This window comes from Sus scrofa, chromosome 14 (assembly GCF_000003025.6).
Source record: "Sus scrofa isolate TJ Tabasco breed Duroc chromosome 14, Sscrofa11.1, whole genome shotgun sequence".
NCBI classification, from domain to species: Eukaryota; Metazoa; Chordata; class Mammalia; order Artiodactyla; family Suidae; genus Sus; species Sus scrofa.
The window spans coordinates 48,174,665-48,187,156 of NC_010456.5; the positions used below are offsets into that span (position 1 = coordinate 48,174,665).

The following is a 12,492-nucleotide window of genomic DNA, read 5'->3' on the forward strand; positions in this document are numbered from 1 at the left end:
TTTGCTCTTTTTTAGGGCTGCACTCACGGCATATAGAGGTTCCCAGGCTAGGGGTCTAATCAGAGCTACAGCTGCCGGCCTACACCACAGCCACAGCAACGCTGGATCCTTAACCCACTGATCGAGGCCAGGAATCGAACCCACAGCCTCATGGTTCCTAGTCAGGTTTGTTTCCGCTGTGCCACAATGGGAACTCCTGATGTCCAAATCTTATAGGGCCCGTCTTACTTACTCTTCAATTGGTCATTTTCTGAGCATTTTAAGAGTCCAGCTGGTTATTAGCACAGTCAGAGCATCTCTTTTTACTGATCCCAACTCTGCTTTTAAGTCAATCTATTATAGAATATACACCTTATTGAGCAGTACCTCCATGGAAAACATGGAGAAACTTCCTAGCCTGGTACCTACTGCTCAGAATTAGCCAAGTTTTGATTGAGGGTGGAGGCCAAAAGGTAAGATGGTGCTGAGTTCCTATTCCTCCCATTCATGCTTTACTGGCAGTACAGCTGTAGGGAATTAGAACAAAAATTATTATTATTATTTTTTTGTCTTTTTAGGGCTGCACCTGCAGCATATGGAGGTTCCCAGGCTAGGGGTCTAATCAGAGCTGTAGCTGCTGGCCTGCGCCAGAGCCACAGCAACTCGGGATCCAAGCCACGTCTGCGACCTACACCACAGCTCACGGCAATGTCAGATCCTTAACCCACTGAGCAAGGCCAGGGATCGAACCCACGACCTCATGGTTCCTGGTCAGATTTGTTAACCACTGAGCCACGAAGGGAACTCCTAGAACAAAAATTATTAACTGAAACTGCAAAAACTAGAATTCAATTCCACTACTTAATAGCTGTGTGACTTTGGGCAAGTTATTTAAACCTCTCTGTGCCTGTTTCCTGATCTGTAAAATAGAAAGTACAAGGGTTTTGTGGGGATTAAATGACTTACTGGATGTAAAGACTAAAACAATTAGCACTATAGGCAATCTTACCAATTATAAAAAGTATAGTTTTGAATTCTCCCTCTACCTAGGCACACAGGTTTCACAGCTGCTTACATTTGGAGCCAAGTATAAGTCTTTGGCTGTGGGAAAAAATTTTTTTTTTTTTTTTTTTTTTTTTTTCTTTTTAGGGCTGCACCCATGGCATTTGGAGATTCCCAGGCTAGGGGTTGAATCAGAGCTGTAGCTGATGGCCTACACCACAGCTACAGCAAGGCCAGATCTGAGTCTCATCTGCAAGTTACACCACAGCTCATGGCAATGCCGAATTGCTAACCCACTGAGTGAGCCAGGGATTGAACCTGTGTCCTCGTGGATGCTAGTAAGATTCGTTAACTGGGGAGCCACGGTGGGAACTCCTGCTGTGAAAAATTTTTACAGTTAAGATTTCCATTTGCCTTCTAAGATAATGCTAAAAGGGAAGGAAGGAAGGAAAAAGAGGGGGTCACTAAACACTGCTGATGTAAAAATTAAAAATTACCATCCCCTTGAAAAGTAAGAATTTGAGAGGACCACTCGGTTTTACATCAATTAAGCTAACCCTTCTTCTCATAGGGAGTCAAAGGACTACTGGCCAACTGACTGAAGTGAGATATCTGGCTAGGAGACTTATAGTTAAAACTGCTGCTAGAACTTAAGCAGCAAAACCATGAAGATGCCAGCTGATTTGGAGATGTACTCCCTATGCTCCTGAACAGCGCTATAGACAAGTGTGGCCTTGGGCCACGCTGGTCCAAATTGACATAAGTTCAGAGAATGAGAGGAAATGCTTAGAAACTTTTATAGCAATGTGGCATTAAAGTATTAGTCTTCAATGAAATGGACATAAAACCTGGTCCTTACTATAAAGATTTTAGAAGTACCACCTGAGAACTCACCTGTGGCCCTGTATCTATCAGTGCTATGCAATGGCTGCTCACCTATTGCAGATGGCCATCTTTTAGGGATTGGGGGGCAGAGAAATGACAAAAGAGATAGACCAGTGTTGTTCTGTCATGGTGCACTTTTGTCAGCTCATGAAGTAATCAAACAAGAAGAAATTACAGTTAAGGAATAGAGCATTTAAACTAAATTCCATGAACCACTAATTCTAAAGGACTGGTCAAACTTACTTGCTGTATTGTGTGTCCTATAAAGGACACCTGGGATATAAAGATGCTTTTGGTCAAATGGTTTATTTATTTTATTATTATTTTTATTCTTTTGCTTTTTGGCTGCCCTGTGGCATATGGAGTTTCCAGGCCAGGGATCAGATCTGAGCTGCAGTTGAGACCTAAGCCACAGCTGCAGCAATGTCCGATCCTTAACCCACTGTGCCAGGCCAGAGACTGAACCTCTGTCCCAGTGCTCCTAAGAAGCTGCTGATCCCGTTGTGCCACAGCAGGAACTCCAAATGGCTTTTTAAATTCTATTTCTTCTATGTACTCTTTCAGCAACCACAGAAAAATCTCAATTCTGGGGCAGAGGCCACAGTTTTATCATGTCTCCAAAATTTGACAGACTATCTCAATCCCTAATGGCCAAAGGGGACAGGAGCATGAGCAGATACTAAATGAAGATTTGGGATGTCTTACTGTTTCTACTTTAAAAGTCAAGAAAGGCTAGACCTCAGCAGTTTAACAGCAACAGTGTTAGTAGTATCCCATGTTCCTTTTCACTAAAGGTTTTCAGAACCATCACATCACAAAGGTACCACCTAACCAGTCAGCCTTACCCAAGGAATGCAGATCAGTGTGATACCAACTACCAGTTATAAAAATCCAACTCCACAGTGTCTTTACAACAAACACTTAGCTTCTTAAAGATAAAAGCAGACAATGTTCTTAAACATCTGAAGAATTGTTAGTCTAATGCTAACAGCTTAGAAAAAGAGTTAACTGGTACAGAATTCTCACTTAAGTCATCTCCACTAAGCCTCTCAAAACAAAGCCAATAAAAATTCAAATAATACTTAAGACCGAAAGCCGAAAACCCCCAAATCATCTAACAAAACAAAACTTAAAAAAAGAGTTATCTTAAAGACTCAGGTCGAATTAACCCTACAGTTGCTCTATCCATGTTTATAAGCGTGCTGCTACACTCACCGAAGCCAAGCACGGCACCTTATCAAGGTTAAAGAACTCATTAAAGTCAAATTCTCCTGGGGACTGCTCGGGCAAGACGGCGTCCCTTGGCACTTCCTGATCAGCAGCAGGCTCCTGTGTGAGGATGACCTCCACCTCATCCTCTTCGGCCACTCCTCCATTGCACTCGACTATGCCTGAAAGCAAAACCAGGACAAAGACAGTCTCATCAAGCAAACCCCTCTGGATGTACCCTGTGGCCTCAGCCAGTATCACACATGCAGAAGAGCCATAGATGACTTTAAAAACAGACTTCTTGTGCCGGTACTGCACTTGCAACAGTAAAATAGTTCCCTTCTATGGGAGCTAGAGGAGGAAAAAAGCCTTAATAACCAGCCAGAACACCAACATGATGCAGGAAGGATTGTAGTCCTTCTTTTGCCCATTCTTCAAATTTTCTATAATGCAGTGGATTTTTTTTCCAATGGGTTTTTTTTTTTTTTAAAGGATAGTCTTTGAGCATTAAGCAGTCTCTTACTTCTTAAGAATGGAACTAAATTAATTTGGCTCTGCTTTCACACATGCATCTGCATCACCATGTTAAGGCAGGGCTCAGCAACCTATTTTTGTGACACCTAGCACAAAGGCAATTTTTACTTGCCTACAGACTGTAGGTCATCTTTCAAGGCAAACTCAAATGTCATCTCCACTGGAAGGCCTGCCCAGCCTACCCATTTTTACCCTACCAGCAAATTTATTCACCCCCTTCGCTATAATGCTTGTGTTATCTCTCAGAGTACTTATCACACTGTATTACAGTCACAGTCTGGTGAGGCTCAGCTTTCTGAGGGCAGGTAAACTGCTCTAATCACCTTTGTCTTACTCTGTAGTGCCTGGTACATTTAAAACTCAGTAACGTCCAGTTGTGGTTAGGATAGAAAGATAAGGTCTAAGTGAAGATACCAAGTGCTAACACTTAAGGAAGCTAACATCTTAGTTTTAACCAGAGGATGGACAAAAGGCAAAATCCTTCAGATGAAAAAAACAAAACTTTTTTTTTTCTTTTAAAGTAAGTCCACTGAGAGATACTGGACAATCAATTTTTTAATTTGAAGACCATAACTCCCAAAACTCCACCCTGCAAAAGCACCTATGTAAGATCTGCCTGTGGTTTAAGATTGTAGGAGACATGAAGTCCTCCTAGGAAAAAAAAAAGGATCAACAGTCTGGATCCATCCCTTCTCATAAGTCCCCAACAGGACCACAGTCTCATTATTTAACCAGGATATTCTAGACCAGAAGAAGCTAAATGCTATCATCTGATTTCACTCCAACACTTCGAAACAGCCAAGTCAGGGGACATCAACAACCGAAAGGGTTAAGTGGTTTGCTTACCCAAGGTCTCAATACTAGCAGATGGGGGAAGGCTTCAATCCTAGGATGGCCAGCAGTGCTCTTCCACTCCATGCTGTGCGTTAAGGCAGCACTACCCCTTCACAGACTGCTGCCTAAGAACCCTGGGCCTTCTGAGGGCTTAAGGCAACCAGTGAGATGGATGTTTGTGAGCCACAAACAAAGCAATGGGCAGCTTCTCCAGGGGGTCAGCAGCCAATCACTGCCAACCAGCAAAGGCAAATGTTCCTTAAAGACTGACATTTAACTAAATGGACTGCTTTGGTGGAGGTATTTTCCTCATTTTACACATAAAGAACCTAGGAAAGGTAAACAACAGCCTAACCAATGCCATGTTTGTATCCTTTCCCAGTAGAGCAGTGCTTCTCCATTTTACCCACCAGAACCTGCCTGCCCACTTCAGGACTGACAAGCAACATACACTCTGCTGCAGCTGTGTGTCCCACCTTCGGATAAGCCAGAGGAGACAGTCTGTACATTTACAAAAGAAACTTGAATATCTCTCCTCTTGTTTTTTGTGTTCAGATGAGGACATCTTTTAACAGATGATTGGCTTTTGCAAGTAGCAAAAGTGCCCCATGTATAATTCTATGCTAGCCTGAGAGCAAACTGGGCCTAACAACTGAGAGTGGGTAGGAATATGCTTTAGCAGACAGACAAACACAACTAGGCCATATATTACAATAGTCTCAGAAACCAGGGACCCAGGAAAGATAACTAAGGGCGAGTTTTAACACATTTCAGAATATACTCATTCAGAATATGAGCATATACTTTCACTATGAAAATTAAAACTGTCAGTGGAGCATTTTAACTGCTACTTCCTTCTACATTTTTTTTCTGTTTATAACTGCAATACGTATGCAGATTGCGTCATTCATCCCCATATACACAACACCTAGCACTGGGCCCTATAGAATGGGTGCTATGTTAAAATTACACAGGCCTTGTTCACTGCTATACTCCCAGCACTAGTATGTGCCTGTAGAGAACTCTACAATACCAAGTTCAGTAGAAAGCTGGAACACAGGCACAAAAATAGACTCAAAGGCATTCATCAGCCCTCCCTTTCCTTTCATTTTTGCGGCCAGGATAAAACTAGAGTACTTGTTTATCTTAAACACAGTAGCTAGGGCAGCCTAGGGACCTTCTGCAACTGATCAATGGGGGCAAGAGAGCCAGGACGCTGCATTCTACTAAAGGCTCTGCCATGAAACCCAAAGGCTTTTTCTCACCATAAGGCCTGATCTTTACCAACAGGTAAAAATACCGCTGCTTTAGTCTCGTCTAGAGTGAAACAAAGGCATATCCCAAAGGCAACTTAGTAGCAACATCTCCCAAGTTAACACCTGGCTCTTCACTGCTTCCTCCCAAGACCACCAGCCCAGGACTGGCCACCTCAGAACCAGGTCAGCCCTCTGACCATAAGTAGTGTACCCCTACTCTGTATCAGGCACCCCTCACACATTAGCGCTCTGTCAGTTTAGCAAGGGAAACACCTGAGCAAAGTGAGTCTGGGAGAAGCCACATCACAAACAACAGACCTAGGAAGGCCTAACACCTTGTTGAAGAAGGTGGGCTCTGAAGCACAGGCATCTTGTTCAACTCCCAACTTCATTACTTACCTCTTCAGTGTCCACAGACAAGCAACATAAGCACCTGTACCTCCATTTGCTCATCTTTAATATGGGCAAAACAGTATCTCCCTCACAGTGTTGTTAGGAGAAGAGGATTAAAGAGACAAAATGCTTACTACTATGTCCAGTACATACGTGCTCAATAGAAAAGACCTCCTCATTATTTCTACCACGTGTTCTTATCTCTGGGGGATACTTTTGTGTACACAGTGCTCTTACTGGGTAATGGAAGACTTTTCTGTTTAGCACAGCATGTAGAAGTTGTGTAGTACAATCTATACACAGTGAACTAACACTTAGGCAGTGATTTCAAAAACAGGCCTCAACATTAAAATCTTGCCACTTTTAACACCGGTGCCCATTCCTAAACGTATAGGGGTAAGCTAATTATAAGCACATCTCATTTCAGAACAATGAGCTTCCCTCCCAAAGTTTTTGCTGACCTTCCTTCACAGAGGCCGTCCGTCGCCTTGTTCTTTTTCTGCCTTTATGATCTTCTTCCAGTATCTTATCATCAAAGCCAGTCAGCTCAATTGTTTCAGACTGACTTGTAGGTCCAGCTGAGAACCATTCTGGTTCTTCTTCTGTGTAGGAATCATTTCTTCTACGCTCACCAAAGACACGCTTACTATCCCCAAACTCCCTCTGGAAAAGTACACGATGCAAGATTAAAAAGATTCTAGTTAAAGCATTTCTACCTCAGTCAAGGTCTTGATGAATTAAACAGTGCTCACTAGTGCAATGAAGATGCTATGCTGTAGATGTGAGGCCCCTCCCCACCCGTAGCTCTCTCTGTTCCTCCCCCTCTGGCTTGCCATCACGCTATATTCACCCAGCATCATAAAGTAACCTGGTATAAACGGAGTGAACACATGAGGTGCCAGAGGATCTAGGAGACAAACCCTGAAACGCTTGTCCTTGTAGTCCCTCTCTCGGTCTCTGTCTCTCAAGTCCCTCAGGTCCTTATCGCTCAGACGGTGATCCTTCTCAAAGGTCCGAGCAGAGATTATCCTTCCACTTCCAATCCTTCGTCCGCCAAGCAGGCGGAGCCCATCACTGTCTTTCTCCAATGGGCTTCCTGAGCGCCGAGAGCTAACAGCAGCTGTCACATGGCAGCCCCCTCCAAAGCTTCGTCTCTGTGGGCTGAGAACAACATCTAAGTCATCTTCTTTCACACGCTCCCGTGGATCTGGAAAGATGCCGGAAAGAGAAAGTTAAGCAAACCAGCAAGGGCACTTTTTTTTTCCTCTCTAAATGGAGAGACTGGTGGCTGTGGAATATTGTTAAAGAGCTACCACTAAAATGCTCAGAGTAAAATGTACATTAAATATTTAAGGAAGACTGAGACTTCTGCTGCTTCTCCTTGGTGGAATAAATGTACTTTATAATGACCCTCCATGATTAAGCTCTAGAATCCCTGTATTTTGACTAAATCCCTATCTATGTACTTATTAGAACAAATAATAAACCATGGTAGCTATTAGTATTTGAAACAGTAACTACTTAAAAACTTAAAGTGTCTCTTGAACAAGAGGTATCAAACAGTTGGATATCCATATGCCAAAAAAAGACTTGAATTCATTACTACCAAATACAAAAATTAACTCAAAATGGATCACAGATCTAAATGTAACCCTCAAAACTATAAAACTTCTAGAAGAAAATATGGAGGAACTGACATTGGATTAGCCAAATTTTGTTAGGCATGACACCAAGAGCACAATCCATTTTATTTTATTTTATTTATTTATTTTTTTGTCTTTTTGCCATTTCTTGGGCCGCTCCTGCGGCATATGGAGGTTCCCAGGCTAGCGGTCCAATCAGAGCTGTAGCCACCGGCCTAGGCCAGAGCCACAGCAGCGCAGGATCCGAGCCGTGTCTGCAACCTATAGCACAGCTCAAGGCAACGCTGGATTGTTAACCCTCTGAGCAAGGGATCGAACCTGCAACCTCATAGTTCCTAGTCGGATTCGTTAACCACTGCGCCACGACGGGAACTCCGAGCATAATCCATTCTAAAAAATGATAATCTGGGAGCTCCCTGGCAGCCCAGTGGTTAAGGACCTGGCACTGTCATTGCTGTGGCTCAGGTCTGATCCCTGACCTGGGAATTTCTGCCTGCTGTAGCCAAAACAAAACAAAAAAGATAAACTGGGCTTGATCAAAATTTAAAACTTCTGATCTTTGAAGGTTACTGCTCAGAGAATGGAAAAACAAGCCACAGATTGAGAAAACATATTTCAGAGCATATACATCTGATAAAGGACCTACATATAGGAGTTCTCGTCGTGGCTCAGTGGTTAACAAATCCGATTAGGAATCATGAGGATGTGGGTTCGATCCCTGGCCTTGCTCAATGGGTTAAGGATCCGGTGTTGCCGTGAGCTGTGGTGTAGGTCGCAAACGCAGCTCGGATCCCGCGTTGCTGTGGCTGTGGTGTAGGCTGGTGGTTACAGCTCCGATTCAACCCCTAGCCTGGGAACCTCCAAATGCTGTGGGAGCAGCCCAAGAAATAGCAAAAAAAGACAAAAAAAAAAAAGGAAAAGGACAAAGAAGACACTTCACCAAAGAAGATTATATGGATGGCAAATAAGTTGTGTGAAAGGATACTCAACATTAGTCACTAGGAAAATGCAAGTTAAACAATAATGGCATATCACTACATACCTATTAGACTGGCTAAAATGAAAAAAATGGACGATTTCAAGTGCTGGTGAGGGTGAGAAGCAAATGAAACTCATACACTGCTGGTAGAAATGTAAAATGGTATAAACCCTTTGAAAAACAGCCTGGCAGTTTCTCAAAACATTAAAACATACATCTACCATAGAACCCAGCCGCCCTACTCCTGGATATTTACCCAAGAGAAAGAAAGCGGATGTCTATATAGAGACTTGCACGTGAATGTTTAGAGTAGTGTTGGTTAATAGTCAAAAATAGGAAACAACCCAAATGTCTATTAGATAGATTGATAAATCATGGCAAATTCATACAATGGAATACTAGGCAATGAAAAGAACAAACTATTTATACACCCAACAACACAAATGAAATCTTAAACTATTTTTCATGAAATAAGCTACCCAGAGTGCATAGTATATAATTCCATTTATATTAAAATCTAGGAAATGTAAATTAATCTACAATGACAGAAGGCAGACCCAGTGCTTGCAGGCAAAGGGGGGCTTAAGGAGCTGTAAGAAGGGACTCATGGGGTATGAGGAAACCTTCAGGTGCAACGGAAATGCTTATTATTTTGACTGTGGTAATGGTTTCACATTGCATCCATATGTCAACATGTCAATGCTATGCTTTATGTACAGCCTACTGTACACCAATTATATCTTAATATAGGTGTAAGAAAAATAAACATGTCACCACACATAAAAATCCTTCCTAGGAAGATCAGAAAACTATAAAAAGAAGTCTCAGTGAGGAAAATTTCCTTTAATCCTCTCACTGGAAACACTTCCTAAAATGTTCTGGTATGCACTTTTCCAGAATTTCCATGCAGTGTCCATTTTTTCCAAAAATAAGAAATACAGTGTTTTGTGTAACTTGGTAATCATTATCTCCAACGTGTTTTTACAGCTGAAGAGAGTAAGATGCCTACATGTGGATGTACCACAGTTTACTCAACCCATTTCTACTGCTGGACATATAAGTGGCTTCTAAGTTTTCATCATTTTAATGACGTCTGTGCACATCTCTAATGATTCTGTTAGAATAAAGTGTTTGTTCAAGGGACACCACTGCCCTATGTTTATAGAGTGACTTCTATGTAGAAGGGTCTTACAGCTTAAGCTAGAGTAACCCCATTTTCTTTGCTCAGTTCCAAGTTTGTTCTTTCATCTCAAAAAGATTTCCTCTTGCAGTAAGTTCCTTGACTGGCTTTTATAATGACAGGTCTTCATTTCATTCTTCAGTATCTTTTCTAGTTTAAAGGGGTAAAGGTGTGGAACATCAGATTTTACTCCAGTCTCAAACCATATCCAAACCCTGGTATTCAGGTCATAAACCACTCTGAGTTAAGAATTGCCAGAACTGATTTATACCTGAGGATTAGCCTCACAGGGTCACTAAGCATAACCAGCTCTATGCTGCCTATGACATCTAATTCAGTTATCCATGTCAATAAAAGACATCGTTTTTGTTTTGTTTGCTTTTTAGGGCCGCACCTGAGGCATATGGAAGTTCCCAGGTTAGGAATCAAACTGAAGCTGTAGCTGCTGGCCTACACCACAGCCACACTAGATCTGAGCTGTGTTTGTGACCTACACCACAGCTCACGGCAATGCCAGAGATCCTTAACCCACTGAGCAGGGCCAGGGATCAAACCTGCATCCTCATGGATACCAGTCAGATTCATTACCCCTGAGTCACAATGGGAACGCCGACATTGGTACTTTTAATTTGAAAGCAGATAGCCTAACACAGTCTACTCACCACTAACTATACAAGAAGGCTGTGATTTTACTCTGATAGCTATCAGAAAAATCCAACTCTTAAGCCAATTTCCTGATAATGACACTTTTTCTCAATGCATAAAACTCTCACAGCTAAGAATGAAGCCAGCAGCAAAGAGCACTGTTTCCAAAATTGCTGCCCCACTTCTGAGAGACTCTGCTCACCTACTATCCTGCGCACCAGGGAAGGCCGGTCTGTGTCCACCTCTTTCTTCAGACTTTCCACTGGTGAGTTCCGCCCTGAAGCTGGGTAGAGGGAGGCATGCCACTTCTCAGGGTCCCAGACACCATCACTGCAAGTCAAAGGGTACCAACAGTTAGCACTTATGCCATGAACCACTACTAAACCACTTCAGGTGATAGTTATGGAAACGTCCTTCCAATATAAAATTTCATGGTTGCCATCAAAATGGTCACGTCTTTTAAGATGGAAAAACAAAAACAAAAACCACCAATAAATTCAGTAACACTGTTGTTCACACAAAAGCAAGAGTCACTTGAAAACCAGTGGTCTGTGTGTAAATGAAACATTTAGACCTCTAACCTTGGGGGTACATATGGATTACAGTACCTAGGCTTGTCCTAAGCAAAGAAATGCTCCATAAATACTGATTATTCAGTTTACTGATTAGTACAGGGAGGGAAACCCCCCTTAATCCTCTCATTAGAAGCTGCTCCTGGAAGGCTTAGTATATATTTTTCCAGAATGTCCATACAGTTTCAGTTTTTTCCCACAAATAGGACAGACAGCTCTTAAGAGCCTTGGATATGTGGTTTGGATTTTATTTTGTCTCCTCTCTAATAATGGGGTAGCAGGTAGTGTAGTGTGCAGTGCAGAGGCTTTGGAGCCCAATGATCTTGTAGGAATCCCAGCTCTGCCATCACCACCAGGGACCTCCTAGACACCTTGCTGTAGCCCTTTGGACTTCTGCACAATGGACCTCCCTCCGCATCAGATCAGGCTGCACTGCACTGGTCCTTCACAACCTGTACTATAGTGATGATAAGCCCTCACCAGGGTTTGACTGTACCCTCTCACAGACCCAGATTCCAAGATGGCAGTATTTGACAGCACCCCACACAGTATTTGCCACATAGCAATTAAACATTTCTTGAGTGAGTGACCCTCTCAGTCTCAAACTTCCCACTGTAAAGGAGACATTACCTATCTTCTAGGATGGCTGTGAGGATTATGTGGAATTTAAGAACCCAACAAATTTTAACTCTCTGAGAGAAGAGAAACAGCAGAATGAGAAACTTTTTCCTCCATCTTTTTTTATTTTCATTAATATTGCTAGGCCCAATGTCTCCACTTCAGAATCAAAGCAAGTATGTGTGCCCATAACTTTTTTTTTATGCCAGGAAGAAATAGCTGTAACAAGAAAATTAACTTTAAGGCATAAAAAATCTTATGCTTTAATGAAAAAAATAAAACACCAACCCCCCCCCATCTTATCTGAGATAGCAAAAAAATCCTAACCAATTGGAATAGCCATTGTTCAAATATACCCTTCATCAGAGAAAAGTGGTAAGGAGACCATATTTAGCAACCTTCTGAATATACAGAATTTCAGAGGCGTGTCCTATTCAACCAAAAAATTAAAGACACTTTATGTGTTAAAAAATGTGGGCCAATATGAACCATCTACCTTGATATTTAAGGAATGATCTTAAAGTCTTAAGATAACCATAAGAAGTACAGTGTAGGGTTACTATATGAGACTTTCAGACCATTTTTAGCTACAGCCTTCTCAAACCAAAGCCTTCTACCTCTTATGAAGGAGCCCATATGCAAAAGGGCTAATCTGAATGGCTGACTGGTTCTTTTGTTTTGTCTGGGGGATGGTGGACTGAAAAAAGTGTTCCTTATCAGCCTACCCCTGACAGGCCCTTGAAGGACCCTCAAAGCACAGCTT

The 12,492-nt window shown here is 42.2% G+C and overlaps 1 protein-coding gene across 8 annotated transcripts in view; it reads right to left on the bottom strand.

Annotated features, from left to right (window-relative positions):
- EIF4ENIF1 (eukaryotic translation initiation factor 4E nuclear import factor 1) overlaps window positions 1-12,492 on the bottom strand; it is a 47,867-nt gene that overhangs the window by 17,830 nt on the left and 17,545 nt on the right. For 7 of the 8 annotated variants that reach the window (XM_021073985.1, XM_021073988.1, XM_021073983.1 and 4 more), the window contains 4 exons: window positions 10,742-10,869; window positions 7,013-7,299; window positions 6,554-6,755; window positions 3,082-3,257 (listed from right to left, as the gene is read on the bottom strand). In XM_021073985.1, coding sequence (XP_020929644.1) covers window positions 3,082-3,257; window positions 6,554-6,755; window positions 7,013-7,299; window positions 10,742-10,869 — 793 coding nt within the window. Of the gene's footprint in view, window positions 1-3,081; window positions 3,258-6,553; window positions 6,756-6,960; window positions 7,300-10,741; window positions 10,870-12,492 lie in introns of those variants that run through there. The other variant, XM_021073989.1, reaches the window with a different exon arrangement.